Source organism: Ciona intestinalis, chromosome 3 (assembly GCF_000224145.3).
Source record: "Ciona intestinalis chromosome 3, KH, whole genome shotgun sequence".
NCBI lineage: Eukaryota > Metazoa > Chordata > Ascidiacea > Phlebobranchia > Cionidae > Ciona > Ciona intestinalis.
The window spans coordinates 1700706-1714830 of record NC_020168.2 but is presented as its reverse complement, the minus strand read 5'-3'; the positions used below and the strand labels follow the sequence as shown (position 1 = coordinate 1714830).

The 14125-nt window shown below is 32.9% G+C and overlaps 1 protein-coding gene across 2 annotated transcripts in view; it reads left to right on the top strand.

Moving 5' to 3' along the window:
* Positions 1–2179: 2179 nt before the first annotated feature.
* Positions 2180–14125, top strand: part of LOC100175234 (kinesin heavy chain) — a gene marked incomplete in the record, with an annotated part of 14961 nt that continues 3015 nt past the window's right edge. For both annotated transcript variants that reach the window (XM_018811334.2, XM_026833785.1), the window contains 21 exon segments: positions 2180–2389; positions 2529–2630; positions 3271–3358; positions 4663–4736; positions 4958–5111; positions 5526–5669; positions 6470–6594; positions 6998–7102; positions 7528–7676; positions 7774–7922; positions 8729–8749; positions 8862–8968; positions 9089–9187; positions 9520–9648; positions 9988–10134; positions 10430–10570; positions 11297–11491; positions 11861–12025; positions 12369–12508; positions 12778–12922; positions 13347–13436. In XM_018811334.2, coding sequence (XP_018666879.1) covers positions 2348–2389; positions 2529–2630; positions 3271–3358; positions 4663–4736; positions 4958–5111; positions 5526–5669; positions 6470–6594; positions 6998–7102; positions 7528–7676; positions 7774–7922; positions 8729–8749; positions 8862–8968; positions 9089–9187; positions 9520–9648; positions 9988–10134; positions 10430–10570; positions 11297–11491; positions 11861–12025; positions 12369–12508; positions 12778–12922; positions 13347–13436 — 2511 coding nt within the window.

The window sequence follows — 14125 nt, the reverse complement described above, 5'->3', positions numbered from 1 at the left end:
CTGCCTTCATTACTGGCATTAAAGTTTGCAATTTGGTAACAGGCGACTTACGAACTAAACTGCCAATACTCCGGTAAACGCCTTCATGACATTGGTTTGTGATGCAAGAGATTGCAACCTACGTTCAAAAAACTCGCCTTGTCATACAGACTTGTTCTGCTAATTTTTGCTGCCATGTTTGTATTATAATAGTTTATGCTTTGTATAGCTGAATGTAACTAACTGTACAGAAAAATGTAAGTGACCCGAGTTTAATTAGTTTGGCTGCAAAACTTTGCTGTTCGGTCATAATTTTTAACATGACGACACCAAGGTTTTACCGTGACGCATCCCGCAAGCCAACTTCGAGCCACCACTCCTGAATACCACGTTTACTGAATGAACCCTTGTCACCATGCTATAGCATTACGCATAAAAATCTTTAGGCATACTATAATCGCACGCAAATTAAAGCAATTCTCCGTTGTATTTTGTAAACGGCTCGTCGGTACATTTAAATCCCGTCCCCACCTTGTGGCAGACCGCTAAGAACTTCGAGTTAAGAATTCTGTCAGAAATAATATTGACTTGCAGATTTGAACATATAATGTTTCTATGAGTCAAAGTAGGTACCGTCCCGCTTCATCTTCAAAAATTCAACATAAACCATCATATCCGACTTATAAAAACAGTTAAAGGCACGAATTCCATCGCCACTATGCTAAATTTCAATCCTGCAGCGCCTTTGAGGTAAGTTTCAGGTGCAAATTGTATAAGACTGTTAATGCAGCTCATTATTAAGCAAGTTTTACTAAACCTCTTTGTATAAACTAGCATTTTCTCGTGATGCACTGGACCGTGACGGAGGACGAAACTAAAATGTATGTGATGAATAGGATTTGATGACGTAACAAGCGGCTAGCTTCCACTCATCGGTTTTAATCGCAGAAATAAAAAAGAGCAGAACGCGCAACTGCCCAAAACCGTGATATATTCTTTTTTTTCTATTCACGTGACCGCCAACTTCGTCCCCAGTTCGCTTGGTCTCCATTGTAAAAGATGGGCGCACAGTGATTTTAGGAGGTTTTAGCTGTTTATTTTAAAAACTACACTAACTATTCCACTTTATTAGGCCAGTTTAGTTTTTGGTAGGTTAACGCTTACACTCTAGCGCTTGTTTAGGAAAATGAATTATTTTATAAATTTAATTAAAAACGTTCAAACAAACGGTTTATTAGAAATATATATATGTTTGGAAATATTTATTTTCCCTATAAACCTAATTAAGTCAAAAAAACAAAGAAAGACTACCTAAAACGCCTTGGCTTTCATTGACTACTATAGTAAACGGGAACAAGTCGTGAAAAAGAGAGTGTATCATGCTCTCTTCTTTACCGACATTAGAGGTGCGCGTTCTATTCTTTTTTATTTCTGTGGTTTTAATCCCTTTGTTAAAAACTATAGCAGTAGGGCAAGAAAAAGAATGCTTAGACTTAATTTTCAAAGCGTACAGTATTATTTCGTGTTGTTTACGTATATTCCTATTTATAAATACACTTATTAATCAAAATTAGCAATGATTTTAAACTGTCCTATCTTATCCTGTGTGTTTTCGAATTTGTAAAATTTCACCTGCCTTGCTGATCGCTAAATAACTCCTCGTGTGTTTTATTATATTTTCTTAAATTGTTGTCAATAAATAAATGCAGTACTAATTTGTGGTATCACCCAAAAACCGGCATCTATATTGATTTTGGAAATATTATTCAATATGTGCTTAAGGGTTCCATCTTCTTACACTCTACTTTAACTTATTTTTATAAGAAAGCCGATGGAAACCAGATTTCCGCAATACCGGTCCGCGCGCATGAGCAGTAGAGTTGCGGCGCATGCTCAATAGCCCCGGTACAAATTCAACAGTCGGAACAAATTTATCACGACATCGGTATGTAAAAAAACGCTGGCCGAGCGCTTTAATTTAAAGGTCGTTTTCGACATGAAATATTTGCCGAATTCCGTGAAATTTTATACAGTGTTTTGTTATAACGCTTGTTTTTGGAAATGTTTCGGTTAAATTACACACTGAGCGTGTTTCAGCCGATCATACAGAAAATGGCCACAGTTTTTGTATTTTTTTTGGTACCTATGATCTCTTTCCCGTAAATGACATCGTGGTTAGTTTTCGTGGCCCTTTATCAAAGACGTGCTCTCTTGTGTTTAGAAGTAGTTCGGTGAACTGCTGAATTTATGTTGTTGGTGGTTTCTTCCATAATAACATGGACATTTAAGAAGAAACACGGTTTACTGGATTTTAGTTTAAAATATTTATCATACAGTCAAGCGAAAGTGTTTCTGCAGGTAGTATAAGATGGCGAACAAAGAAGATGCCGCAGCCGAATGCAGTATTAAGGTACCGCTAAGCAAAACAAAGCGTAAAACTAAGACCACTAATTAATTGTTCCGGATATATTTGATTTAGTTTCAAAACAGTATGTCGACAGAGAATTGTACGATATGTTTAACCCCAATGTTGTGTTTCTCTTATACAGGTGATGTGCAGGTTCCGCCCCCTAAATTCATCTGAAAAAGAAAGAGGGGATGAATTTCTTCCAAAAATATCTGCTGAGGATAAAGTAACTTTTGGAAGACCAGTGAGTTAAAACTGTAGGGTTTGTTTTAAAATGACCTTTGTGTTTTAAATTGAATCACCGCTTAAATTTGTCCGGTGCTGTGGCAAAGTGGTTGGTGCGCCTGCCTGTAACCCAAAGGTAATGGTTCAAGGCTCGTCGCTGCTTCTATTGTGGGCGTATGGGTTCTTGGGCAAGATAATTAACGGCAATTGCTCCAACCCAGTGGTCACTAATGGCTTGTCTGAATTACCAGCCATACTTAAATAATAAAAAATATCCTACCAAAATAATCCCCTACAAAATAACATACATGGTAACTCGTAAGTTGGCACGACGTGTATTAACACCTGTGTTATAATGACTGACCTTTTCTGGCCACGCTAGTAAATTACATAAGTAAATTACATTCATTCATAAATATATTGTGACAAGGTAGTTTTTCCCTGAATTTTCTATCACATCTGTGCCATTACAGTTATCAGCTATGTCATTAAACTAATCTAAATAAAACTAATAAACCAAAAGCTAAAAGTCTTTCATATATAGTTTAATTTAAACCAATGTAACAACATGTTGGACGTAAAAGAAATCTGGTGTATGGGCCCAAGCATCTAAAAAAAGTAAATATATATATATATATAATATTTAAGTTTTATTTTAGTCAAAAATGTACACATTTGATCGAGTATTTGGCCCTTCATCAACACAGGAACAAGTTTATGTGGCTGGAGCAAGGCCCATTGTTAAAGGTGTGGTGTAACGTTAGACAAGATTGTATTTTATATAGGTGTGCTAGTGTTATGATGCGGCTTGTGTGTAGGCCATTATTTATCTCCAATATTACACCATATAATCCACCATCTATCAGGTATTATATTCATATGATGCAAACTGTTACAGGTAGTGATCAATTGTTTACAAACTTACTTATAACTTCTAGTTAGGTAATAACATTTGGTAAACAGCTCATCGTGCAATTTGTATCCTGTAGTTTTTAATTATAACCATGATTACATAAATATTATAAACATCATTATGATTTACTAATGATACTGAGTGTGTAACGAGTCATTTATGGAGTAAGTGTATTTGATTTTGTCAAGGTAGACAAACCACTTATGTTTTTCATCTTTACAATGATTGTACAGTTGGGTCTTGGTACTTAAGTACACTGTTGTATGAATGTATATTTAAATAGTTAGAGTGGAGTAGCCTGTTCAATCTATGCAATTTCCACAGTAGATAACATATAGGAAGCAGAAATGTTAATCTTTAAGCAAGATTGTAATGAATTTATGTACACTGTATAACCACTGATGTCAATTAATTAACTTTCTATTGATTTCTGGATTCTAGACACTATTTGGGCCAGTGTTTTAGAATGCTACTTGGTTATATTGTCTTTCTAAACCCAGCATTGTTCATCAGAATATACTTTACATTTTGTTAATCACTTTTCAAAAATCTTTACAGATCACGTGCTTGTGATATATGTGTACTTATGAGTAGTCTGTTAGGTTGGTAATGTTTGCAATGGGTAAATACATTGTATTGAGACAAAATTCCTGTTCCCCTCTAAAGCAGATCAATATGGGTAGTTGCCTCCTCATGTGCTCCACCTAAATAATTCATGGTCACAATCAATAGAGTAAGACTGGGAGATGGATTTCTACCTGATGCTTATAAATCATTCATTTTCGGAGTTTTTTTTTACCGTATTGGACTTAACATTTTAACAATATTATAAAAACTGTAGAATATTTTTGAATGTTCTGTTGAATTTTTTAATACAAATTTTGTATTGTTCTGATACTTGATTGTTTAACTTTTGTATGGTGTTCTTCGGCAAATAAAGTCAAGTTTAACCAATTTTATAGGTGAATTTGGCCAATATTTTGTTTAATTTGTTTGCAAAGTAAAGTAAGTTTATGTCCTTGTGTGTTGGTTTATGTGTGTGGAGGATTTATTTATTATATTAGTTGATTATATTATACTGGGAGTGACGTCAGAGTGAACTTGAATAATTTATGAATAAATGTATTTTTTCTTCTAGATGTGTTGGAAGGCTATAATGGAACCATATTTGCATACGGCCAAACTTCAAGTGGGAAAACTCACACAATGGAGGTGCACAAAAACTAATTGTTGTGCTTTTTATTTCGTCCACAAATGTTACATAAACATTGTGTTTGTTTATACCAGAAAAAAGTGTCATATCTTAATAAAATTGGTTTTCTTAATAAAAGTTTTAGAAGTAACTTTCTTTTACAATTACAAATATTTTTTCATAATGAACCAAAAGTAAGAAATGGTTAGTTGGACTTATTGTTGCCACAATACTACAATAGGGAGTATTACATGATGACAATCTGCGAGGCATCATTCCACGTATCATTGATGATATTTTCAACCACATCTACACCATGGATGAGAATCTTGAGTTTCACATTAAAATATCTTACTTTGAAATTTATCTTGACAAAGTGAAAGATTTACTTGATGGTGGGAAATTTTCTTTGTTTATTTTTGTTGCAAAAAATTGAGTTTCCATACATATCATAATTTTTTTGAATTTCTAGCAATTTTGTATAACTAGGCTATCCGACTTTATTGACCATTTAATTTTAAATTCTGTTTTCTGTTTTCTATTTTCAAGATTATACTTCCGGAATTACAGCACCCCACAATTAACCTCAAAACAATTTATTTATATTAATGCTTTTGTTGCTGAAGCTACCAGCCAGCCAGTATATGGATTTTAAACTGCTGTTCTTGTGTAAACATAAAACACAAATTTATTGCAAAAAGTTTTGTGAGGTATACAGCTAAACATTGTCTCGTTATTGGTCAGTTTCAAAGTTCTTGTTTATCCGTGTATTGTTTATATGTTTTAATAACCACAGTGTTTTATTGTAGTTTCAAAGACTAATCTCTCAGTCCACGAAGATAAGAATCGTGTTCCATATGTGAAGGGATGCACAGAGCGATTTGTTGCATCACCTGAGGAAGTAATGGAAACAATAGATGAAGGAAAATCTAATCGACATGTTGCTGTTACAAGTAAGTTTTGGCCTGCTCGGGCCTGCTATTTTGTCATATTATACATTTCATCGTATTCCACCTTATTACTCTAGCAGTCTTGCTTATGTAATTTGTTTGAGTTTTCAATTGCATAATACCAACTTATTGTTGCAGAGTTAATATTTATTTACTAACATAATATTTATATTATTTGCAATGTCATGGATTCTGGGTAACATAGCGTTTAATAATACTTTACCAAGTTTATTATTGCTTCCAGTATAATAGTACATCAATTTATTTTCTGGTTTGTGGTTTAATTTTTAAATTTAATAATCACAACAGCTAACACCTGAGTGATTTGATTGGTTTTATAAGTACGTCACATCAGATATCATATATAAACAGTTTTACTAAACATTACTGGATTGATATTTGAAAGTTTGAGTTTAATTTGAACATATTTAGCGTTCTATGGTTGATTATGTTCATTAACAGTTGTATTGATTTTCTTGCCCATAAGGGATATGCAGTTTGTTGTGATCAATATTCTAATGCAGCAGCTTATGCACTAAATTTGCATTAGTAAACCAACTGTTACTGCTTTAATGTACCAGAGGACATTTGGTTTTGTATATTGTCTTTAAAATGTTTTTACACAATATTTCTGTAATGTAAATTGATTCTTCTGCTTTCAGTAAGCAACCATTTCTGTTTGCCAAAACGTGTAATAATAAAACGCATAAGGATTTCCCCCCCATCACAACTTTGTAACAGTGTCCCGAAAGTTTATAAATATCAGAAAATGTTCCAACATTAATTAATTTAATTTTCCCCAGACATGAACGAACACAGTTCACGAAGCCACAGTATTTTCCTCATTAATGTAAAGCAAGAAAACACAATGACGGAAACTAAACTTACCGGCAAACTTTACTTGGTTGATCTTGCTGGAAGTGAAAAGGTGACTAATATTAAGTATGGAGATTTCATTAGGTGTAGTGATGTTTTTGTACAATTTACATATATTTTCACAATTGTTAGTCTTTTTAGATACATTTCTTACTTTAATACTTTTAATGAATTTAAAGCTGGTCAATTTTGTATTAATAATGTTGTTTTGGGTTGTTTCTTTGTGTTAGAATGAATTATACAGAATTCACAAAATATTGAGTGATTTCATTGCATTTATTTATTTTATTCGTGGTTTTAATTAAAAAAATTAAATCAAAGGTTAAAAATAAAAGAATAATATAAATGCATACCGCTTTCTAGCTTTCAAAGTAAATGACAAATTAATATTTGCTGAATTACACTGTTTTAAAATGTTTATACAAACCAAGTTATATTACTGAATACGTTCGCAGGTTGGTAAAACAGGAGCTGAAGGAACAGTATTACACGAAGCAATGAACATCAACAAATCTTTATCATCTCTTGGTAATGTGATATCTGCCCTTGCAGATGGAACGGTAAGATTTGTCATAAATATCACATTGTTTTAGTTCATAGGGTCACTTCACTGCTTACTTTGAATCTATAGATCTGTTTGCTTAATTGGCAATTTAAAACAAAGTAGTTTACTAAGGCCGAAAGTAGGTTCTAAGGTATTTTTAATTAATGAAAGTTTTACAGAACACCTGAGCTTCTGTTTTTAACTTAGTTTGGAAAAAAACAAATATTTTTCTTCCATTTGAATTAACAAGTGTTTAACATGTGACCGGCCATAATCGTTCGCAGAAAATTGGTTTATAATTAGTTGTAACCATTCCTAGATAGTAGATATAAGTATAAATATATAATGGTTACTGTGTGGGTGTCTAACTACACTCAAATATGATTTAAATCATGAAATTGTTTCACTTGTTTGTGGTTTTTAAGATTCTCTTTTTTTCAGAAAACCCACATTCCCTATCGGGATAGTAAAATGACGCGGATATTACAAGACAGCTTGGGTGGAAATTGTCGAACTACGATATTTATCTGTTGCTCACCAGCAAGCTACAATGAACCAGAAACTAAATCCACACTTTTGTTTGGTGTGAGGTGGGTCTCTCTTACTTAATAATTATAATGTTGGCATTCTGTATTTGGAACATATTTTTGTCAATTAAAAAAATTATGATTTACTGTTTTTTTTTAGAGCAAAGACGATTAAGAACTCCGTGCAAGCTAATGTGGAATTAACTGCCGAGCAATGGAGGAAGAAATTTGAAAAAGAACGAGATCGTAACAAACAGCTTATTAATACTGTCGCTCATCTTGAAAAGGAACTTTCCAGGTGGAGAAGTGGTGAGTTGTGTTGGATTTTCATTTCTAAACTATCTATTTGCATAGTACACTTTTTAATGACTGTTTTTAACCTTTTAAACTGGGGATCAGTTAATGTTTAAAAAAATGTTCAGGGCCCTTCGCATAGGACTATTCTGAATAAAACAGATATCTGTAATCATAATGTTAAACAAAGTTGCTGTATGTAATGATTATAGTTGTACTGTAAAATGGCTCGCCAGGAATCTTTCTTCCCACCTGGTTAATATCTAAATGAAACACATTTTGTTGTTAAATAAATATTGCCTACGTCACAATCTTTTATTGTATTTAGCAATGAGAGCTAAAGCTGATTAGAGTTTACAAACATTTATTATATTCACACAATCTTCTGTTATCCGCCATAAACATTTAAAAAAATTATCAGTTTCCCCATAAAAAAGGTTGCAAACCAGTGCTTTAATATAGTAGGATATATTGGAGTTTAATTCTGATTATTCTTACCTTCACTCTGATTAAACTATTATCACTACTTGTTCAGTTGGAGTGAGTTATCAGTGTGTATAGGGAGCTCTACAACAAGAAACTGTTTGATTAAATTAAAAACAAATATTTTCACTTCCTTTGTGAACATATTAACTATGGCATATTAGCATGTGCAAAAGTTAATATTTACTTAAAATAAAACAGTTAAAAAAGCGTCTCGACCGTGTTTCATATTGTTTCATACAACCAGACGAGATCTCTGTAAAACTGGTTTTGAACCCTTTTAGAATTGTACTTTAATTTGACTTATTGCTTCTTTATTTTTATTTTGCTCGCATAAGATGAGAATTGCAATGAGATAAGTAAGTTGTTTGTGTTGTTTGTGTAAGCATGCCTGGTGGTGCACGATTAGTTACCATAAACTATGTTTATACTTGTAGGTTAGCAAATTAACAATACAAACACTTGTTGCAGGAGATACTGTTCCTATTGAAGAGCGAGTCAACACAAAGGACCGTGCTTCTCTAGCACCCATAGTGGACAATCACACTGCACCAGTTACACTTATAACCAATGCACAGGTAACATGGAGGTCATCATATTTATTGTTTACATAAAACTGGTGGGTGCATCTGTTTGTGTATGAGTTATCATTTTGACTTAAAACTTTGTCAAACACTGATGTTGCGATATTTTTATAGATTGCAACCGTTCAATCCAATGATTCACTTGTAACATCAGCTACAACAGATTCACTTGATGATGAGAGACAGAACTTGTACAAGATGCTTGATGATAAGGTTGGACATTTTGCATTTGCATGCATTGTACCAAGCACAATCATATACTGTAGTTATATACAACAGGGGTTCATGAACCTTTTAGGGTCTGACATGGTTAATCTTTTTGTAAACACATGCAAAAACTTTTTTTCGCATTATTGCTGAATATTGAAAATTTTCGCAGCCTATCTAAGCCCCAGTCAAGGGAAAAAATATTTCCTGGACTCCACGCGTAAAATCTCTGTACTGTTACATGGCACACCAACCCACCACATTTTTACTTTAGTAGTATACTATATACTACTATCATGGTAAGAAGAGTCTACTGATGTAACTCAATCTTCTTACAGGATGAGGAGATCAATCAGACTTCACAGATGTTGGAACGAGTGAAGCAACAGATGACTGAGCAGGAAGACATCATCACACAACATCGGATCGATTACGAAAACCTCCAGGAAGAGATGACCAGGCTTCAGGTAAAGTTTTTGGTTGTATTCTGTATAAATTACATCACTTGTTAGCAATTCTTTGGAACCAGTCAATTACTTTTTTTAGTATATATACTATACTGTTTGGTTTTTTCAAATATGTATATTATGCTAATATCTAATGAAATAATGTTGGAAGATGAAAAGTAGAATATAAAATCACCAAACTCAAATCTTCATTATTCTTTGCAAGCAACTTGTTTCCCAAATGTTTTTGCCATTTAAATGAAATTAGTATTTGGTTAAAAACTTCGCTATGGGGAAAGAATTCTAGAGTTGTAGACTTTTTATGACATCATCCCTGTCACTGTGTTTGTTTTTAATTAGACGGATAATGAAGCTGCTAAGGAGGAAGTACAAGACGTCTTACAAGCTTTGGAAGAACTTGCATTAAACTATGATCGTAAAGTGCAAATAGCTGAAGACAAACATAAAGAACTCAACCAAGTATCTGAAGAATTAAGTGAGAAAACTGTAAGTTTCTGCTTTAAAAATTATTTAACCAATGCAAATCCTAAATGTGGTTCATGTTTAAAGCATTTCTATAACTCATGCATGGTAGTATTTGTCACAAGTTTTATATGGCTTAGTTTGTCAGTAACTTTTTTCTTGTTAAGTTAAGGTGGATTTTATTAAAAACAATTCAATAAATTGTCACCCAGAAAAAGTCTTACTGTAGCAGTGAAATGTTTTTCAATAGATCTTCGCAAAAACATTTTGTCTGTCACCGGCAAAAATAACACAACAACAAATACTATTATTATTGTAGAAATCGCTGAATGCACTTGAGATGGAGGTTGCTCACTTGAAAGATGTTGGAGATCTTCACAAACGACGTGTTAGTGATCTAATGACATCAATGTTGAAGGATCTTGGTGAAATAGGAACAGCTATCAACAACAAGGAACAGGTGGGATATTAATTATTCAGCATTTTAAGTTTCTTATTCAATGGGAGTTCACTGTATACCTGTATAAGTGACTGTAGAAACTTGTGCTGTGACGATGATGATGATATTGTTATTGTTGTATACTTATTCCTATTAATGTTTACACTCCATCTCTATGGTTTGATACAGTACGTCAGTAGTTAAACCAAACTTTTCCTTATTTTGAAATTTAATATCCATCAGTAAACTTTATTTGTGATGAGTCACTAACTGGTTAAACCAGCCAGGATGGAAACTTGATATTTTACTTTGTTTACAATTATATAACAAAGTTAATGTTACGAGTTGTATCAGAAAAGAGATTTGATTTTAGTAGAAACCAACCATACTATTGAAGTATAAATAACTGTAAAGTTTTAAATTCTATGATACTCCTTTCAATTGGTATATATTGATATTGATGGATAATTCAATTCAGTCTTCTTGCAAACAAAACTAACCTTGAATTTTTTACTAACTATAGGTAAACTAAGATTAAATTATATAAATCTCAAAAGGGTTAAATGGTAAGTTCTTTTTCTAAATCACCACAGAAGATAGATATGAAGGACAAACAAGTTTGAGTGCTGATTATTTACCAAAGCAGCCAAATATTTAAACTGATCAAAACAGTTTAGAAATTCCTGCCATTGATCGCTCCAACCCATAGTTAGACAGCAGAAATGTTAAAGAAAAAATTATTTGCAGCAAATCCCAGAAACAATTGGTGAGAAGTTTGAGGAGGAGATCACGATGACGAGGCTCTATGTGTCGCGGATGAAATCGGAAGTGAAACAACTCGCATCCAAGTGTCATGGACTGCAGACGCAACAGGAGGATAATAACAAGAAGTTGGAAGAAAGTGAACAGGAGCTCTCAAACTCCCGTCTCCTCATCTCACAGGTGAGGATCGATAATGAAATGTCAAGATTGATATGTTTCGCTGCGAATGTGTTTTGTGGAAATCTTAGTTATTGTATTAGATAACCTATACAGATAAGAAAACCAAGTTTAAAATAAAATTTTACATTCCGGCTTGAGTGTGGGTATGGTATAAAACATGGTGATAACCAAAGCTAGATTTTAGTCAAAACACCTTAAAAAATTGTTTTTTCAAAATGCCGCTGCCCCATAGCAGGACACTTTAAAACCTAGATTGTAACAAGTTAAAATGAAACTTAAAAAAAAACTTAAATGATTGGCAGCCTAAGAATCTATGCTGGCAATATCGTAACATTTATTCTTTTTAAAATAAAATGTTCCTTATACTAGCATGAAGCGAAGATGAAATCACTCATCGAGTATATGAAGGATGTTGAAAACAAGAAGAGGACATTGGAAGAATCTGTTGATAAACTGAATGAGGATATGGCTCAACTCCGATCACGGGAGCAAATGAGAGTAATAGCTCTAGAAGACAAAGAGAAAGAATCCATGGTAAGATTTGTGGTTCAATATTCATGTGTAAGATATTTTAATTAAAATATTTTATTAAGTTCATGCATTAAATTCAGTTGAAGCAATTTTTATAAATAATATGTTTGTGTAATCAGTAATTTATATAGTTTTCTGTTTAAATAAGATTGTTGTGGACCCTTGTGAAAAAGCTGAGGACCCCATTTTACTGTTGTTTTACAATTATATTAAGTAAAGCTTAATTACCCCATACTGCAAATCTTACTAAACAAGTTAAAGGTGTTACTAGAATGTCTGTTACTGAAAGAAACTGGTTTAATTTGAAAGTGGAAAAGTTGCTTCAACTCATGAGAACTAACTTTAGGATCATCAGAAGAATGCAGAAGAGCTAAAACATTCCCTGGAGCAAGAGCTTGAAAGTCATCGTGACTCGCATCACATGCAGGTATCGCGACTTCGGGATGAAGTGGAAGAAAAGATGAAGATGATTGAAGCTCTGAAAGAGTAAGTCATGATGTGCATTTTATTTTGAACTACACACACACACCCTTTTTTAAGTTTTGCGCTCAAATATATTTACACTGATTCGATTTGATAAAATCGGAAATAAAACCAAGACAGTAAAGAGTTATAATCTAACATTCAGAAAATGAATTACTATATTGTGGTTTGGCGCCAACATAAAATAGCTTTTGTTATTTTTGCTCAAAAAAAAAAAATATCACTTATTAATATGGATGAGCTACTATACATGTTTACCATGTTGTTTACAGCAACCATCAAAAGTTGTTTTTGGAAAATGAGAAACTTCAGTCTGATTACGAGAAGTTAAAGAAAGAGGAACGAGATAAGGAATTAAAACTGAAAGATCTTCATTCAAAGTTTGATAGAAGAGAACAAGCAAGACAGGACTTGAAGGTGAATGCTTTGTTTTCTCTTCATGCTTTATTTAGTTAATCTAATTTTAAAGTTTATTGCTCATGCAGAGTTGTGGATCATACTATTGGCAATTTTATTATTGGTTACAATATTGGAATTTCTGAACTAAATATTAAATTGGCAAATTTAACACAACTGCTGTTCATATGCTGGCACATACTTACACACCTTATTTTATAGACAGAATGTTGTTAAATTGGTGTTGTTGGCATTTATATTGCTGCACTACAGCTCATAATTAGCATGTGTAGATTACATATACAATGAAAATATAGATATCTATACTCTGTATATTTTAATTTGATAAATGTATGTCAAAGTAAATAAAAACAAGTGAATGTATTCACACAACTTTTAAGATTGTGCCGCATAAAAATCTGAATTATTCATTCCATGTTCATAGGGACTTGAGGAGACTGTTAGTAAAGAACTACAAACATTACACAACCTTCGTAAACTTTTTGTGAGAGATCTTAATGCAAAAGTAAAGAAGGTGAGTTATATCTTCAACATTGTATATCTGCAGGGTTTGTGTTAAAATCTTCTTGTAATGTCTCTCAACTTTTCTTGATAAATTTTATATCTTTGAAATGTTTTTAAGAATTTCATATTTATTGTCAATAACATTTTGAAAATCATTTTTAAAAATAAAATTGTAACATACTAATAATCATATATTGATGTTTCCTTTGTTTAGCCTCGCTTGCTTGGACGATGCTTAGGGTAATATTTTAGTACAAATCCTGCAATTTATGTCGTAAATTGTGTCTTGTCATATTCTTTCTTTCATTTAAATTATCTTTTAATTGTACTTCTACATAGACGCCAAACTTTTTAAATTGCTCACAATGCAAAATATCCCAGGTTAGGTAAGCCTGCAACCTCGAGTTTGGTGTCTATGTTCACATATGTTGTTATTGTCAATATTGTCTCCTTGTATTGATGAAGAAGTAACATCTGTTAATATTATGTTTGTTGTCACAGCAACTTGGTGGTGATGAGGTGGATGACTTGGGTGGTTCCGTTGTACAGAAACAGAAAATATCCTTTCTTGAAGGGAACCTGGACCAACTTACGAAAGTCCACAAGCAGGTTTGTAAAAATATCATATCAGATTATATAAACTACTGCCGGCCCAACAGAATCTTAAATCATCTGCTTTCACGAAAAAAGCAGTAATGA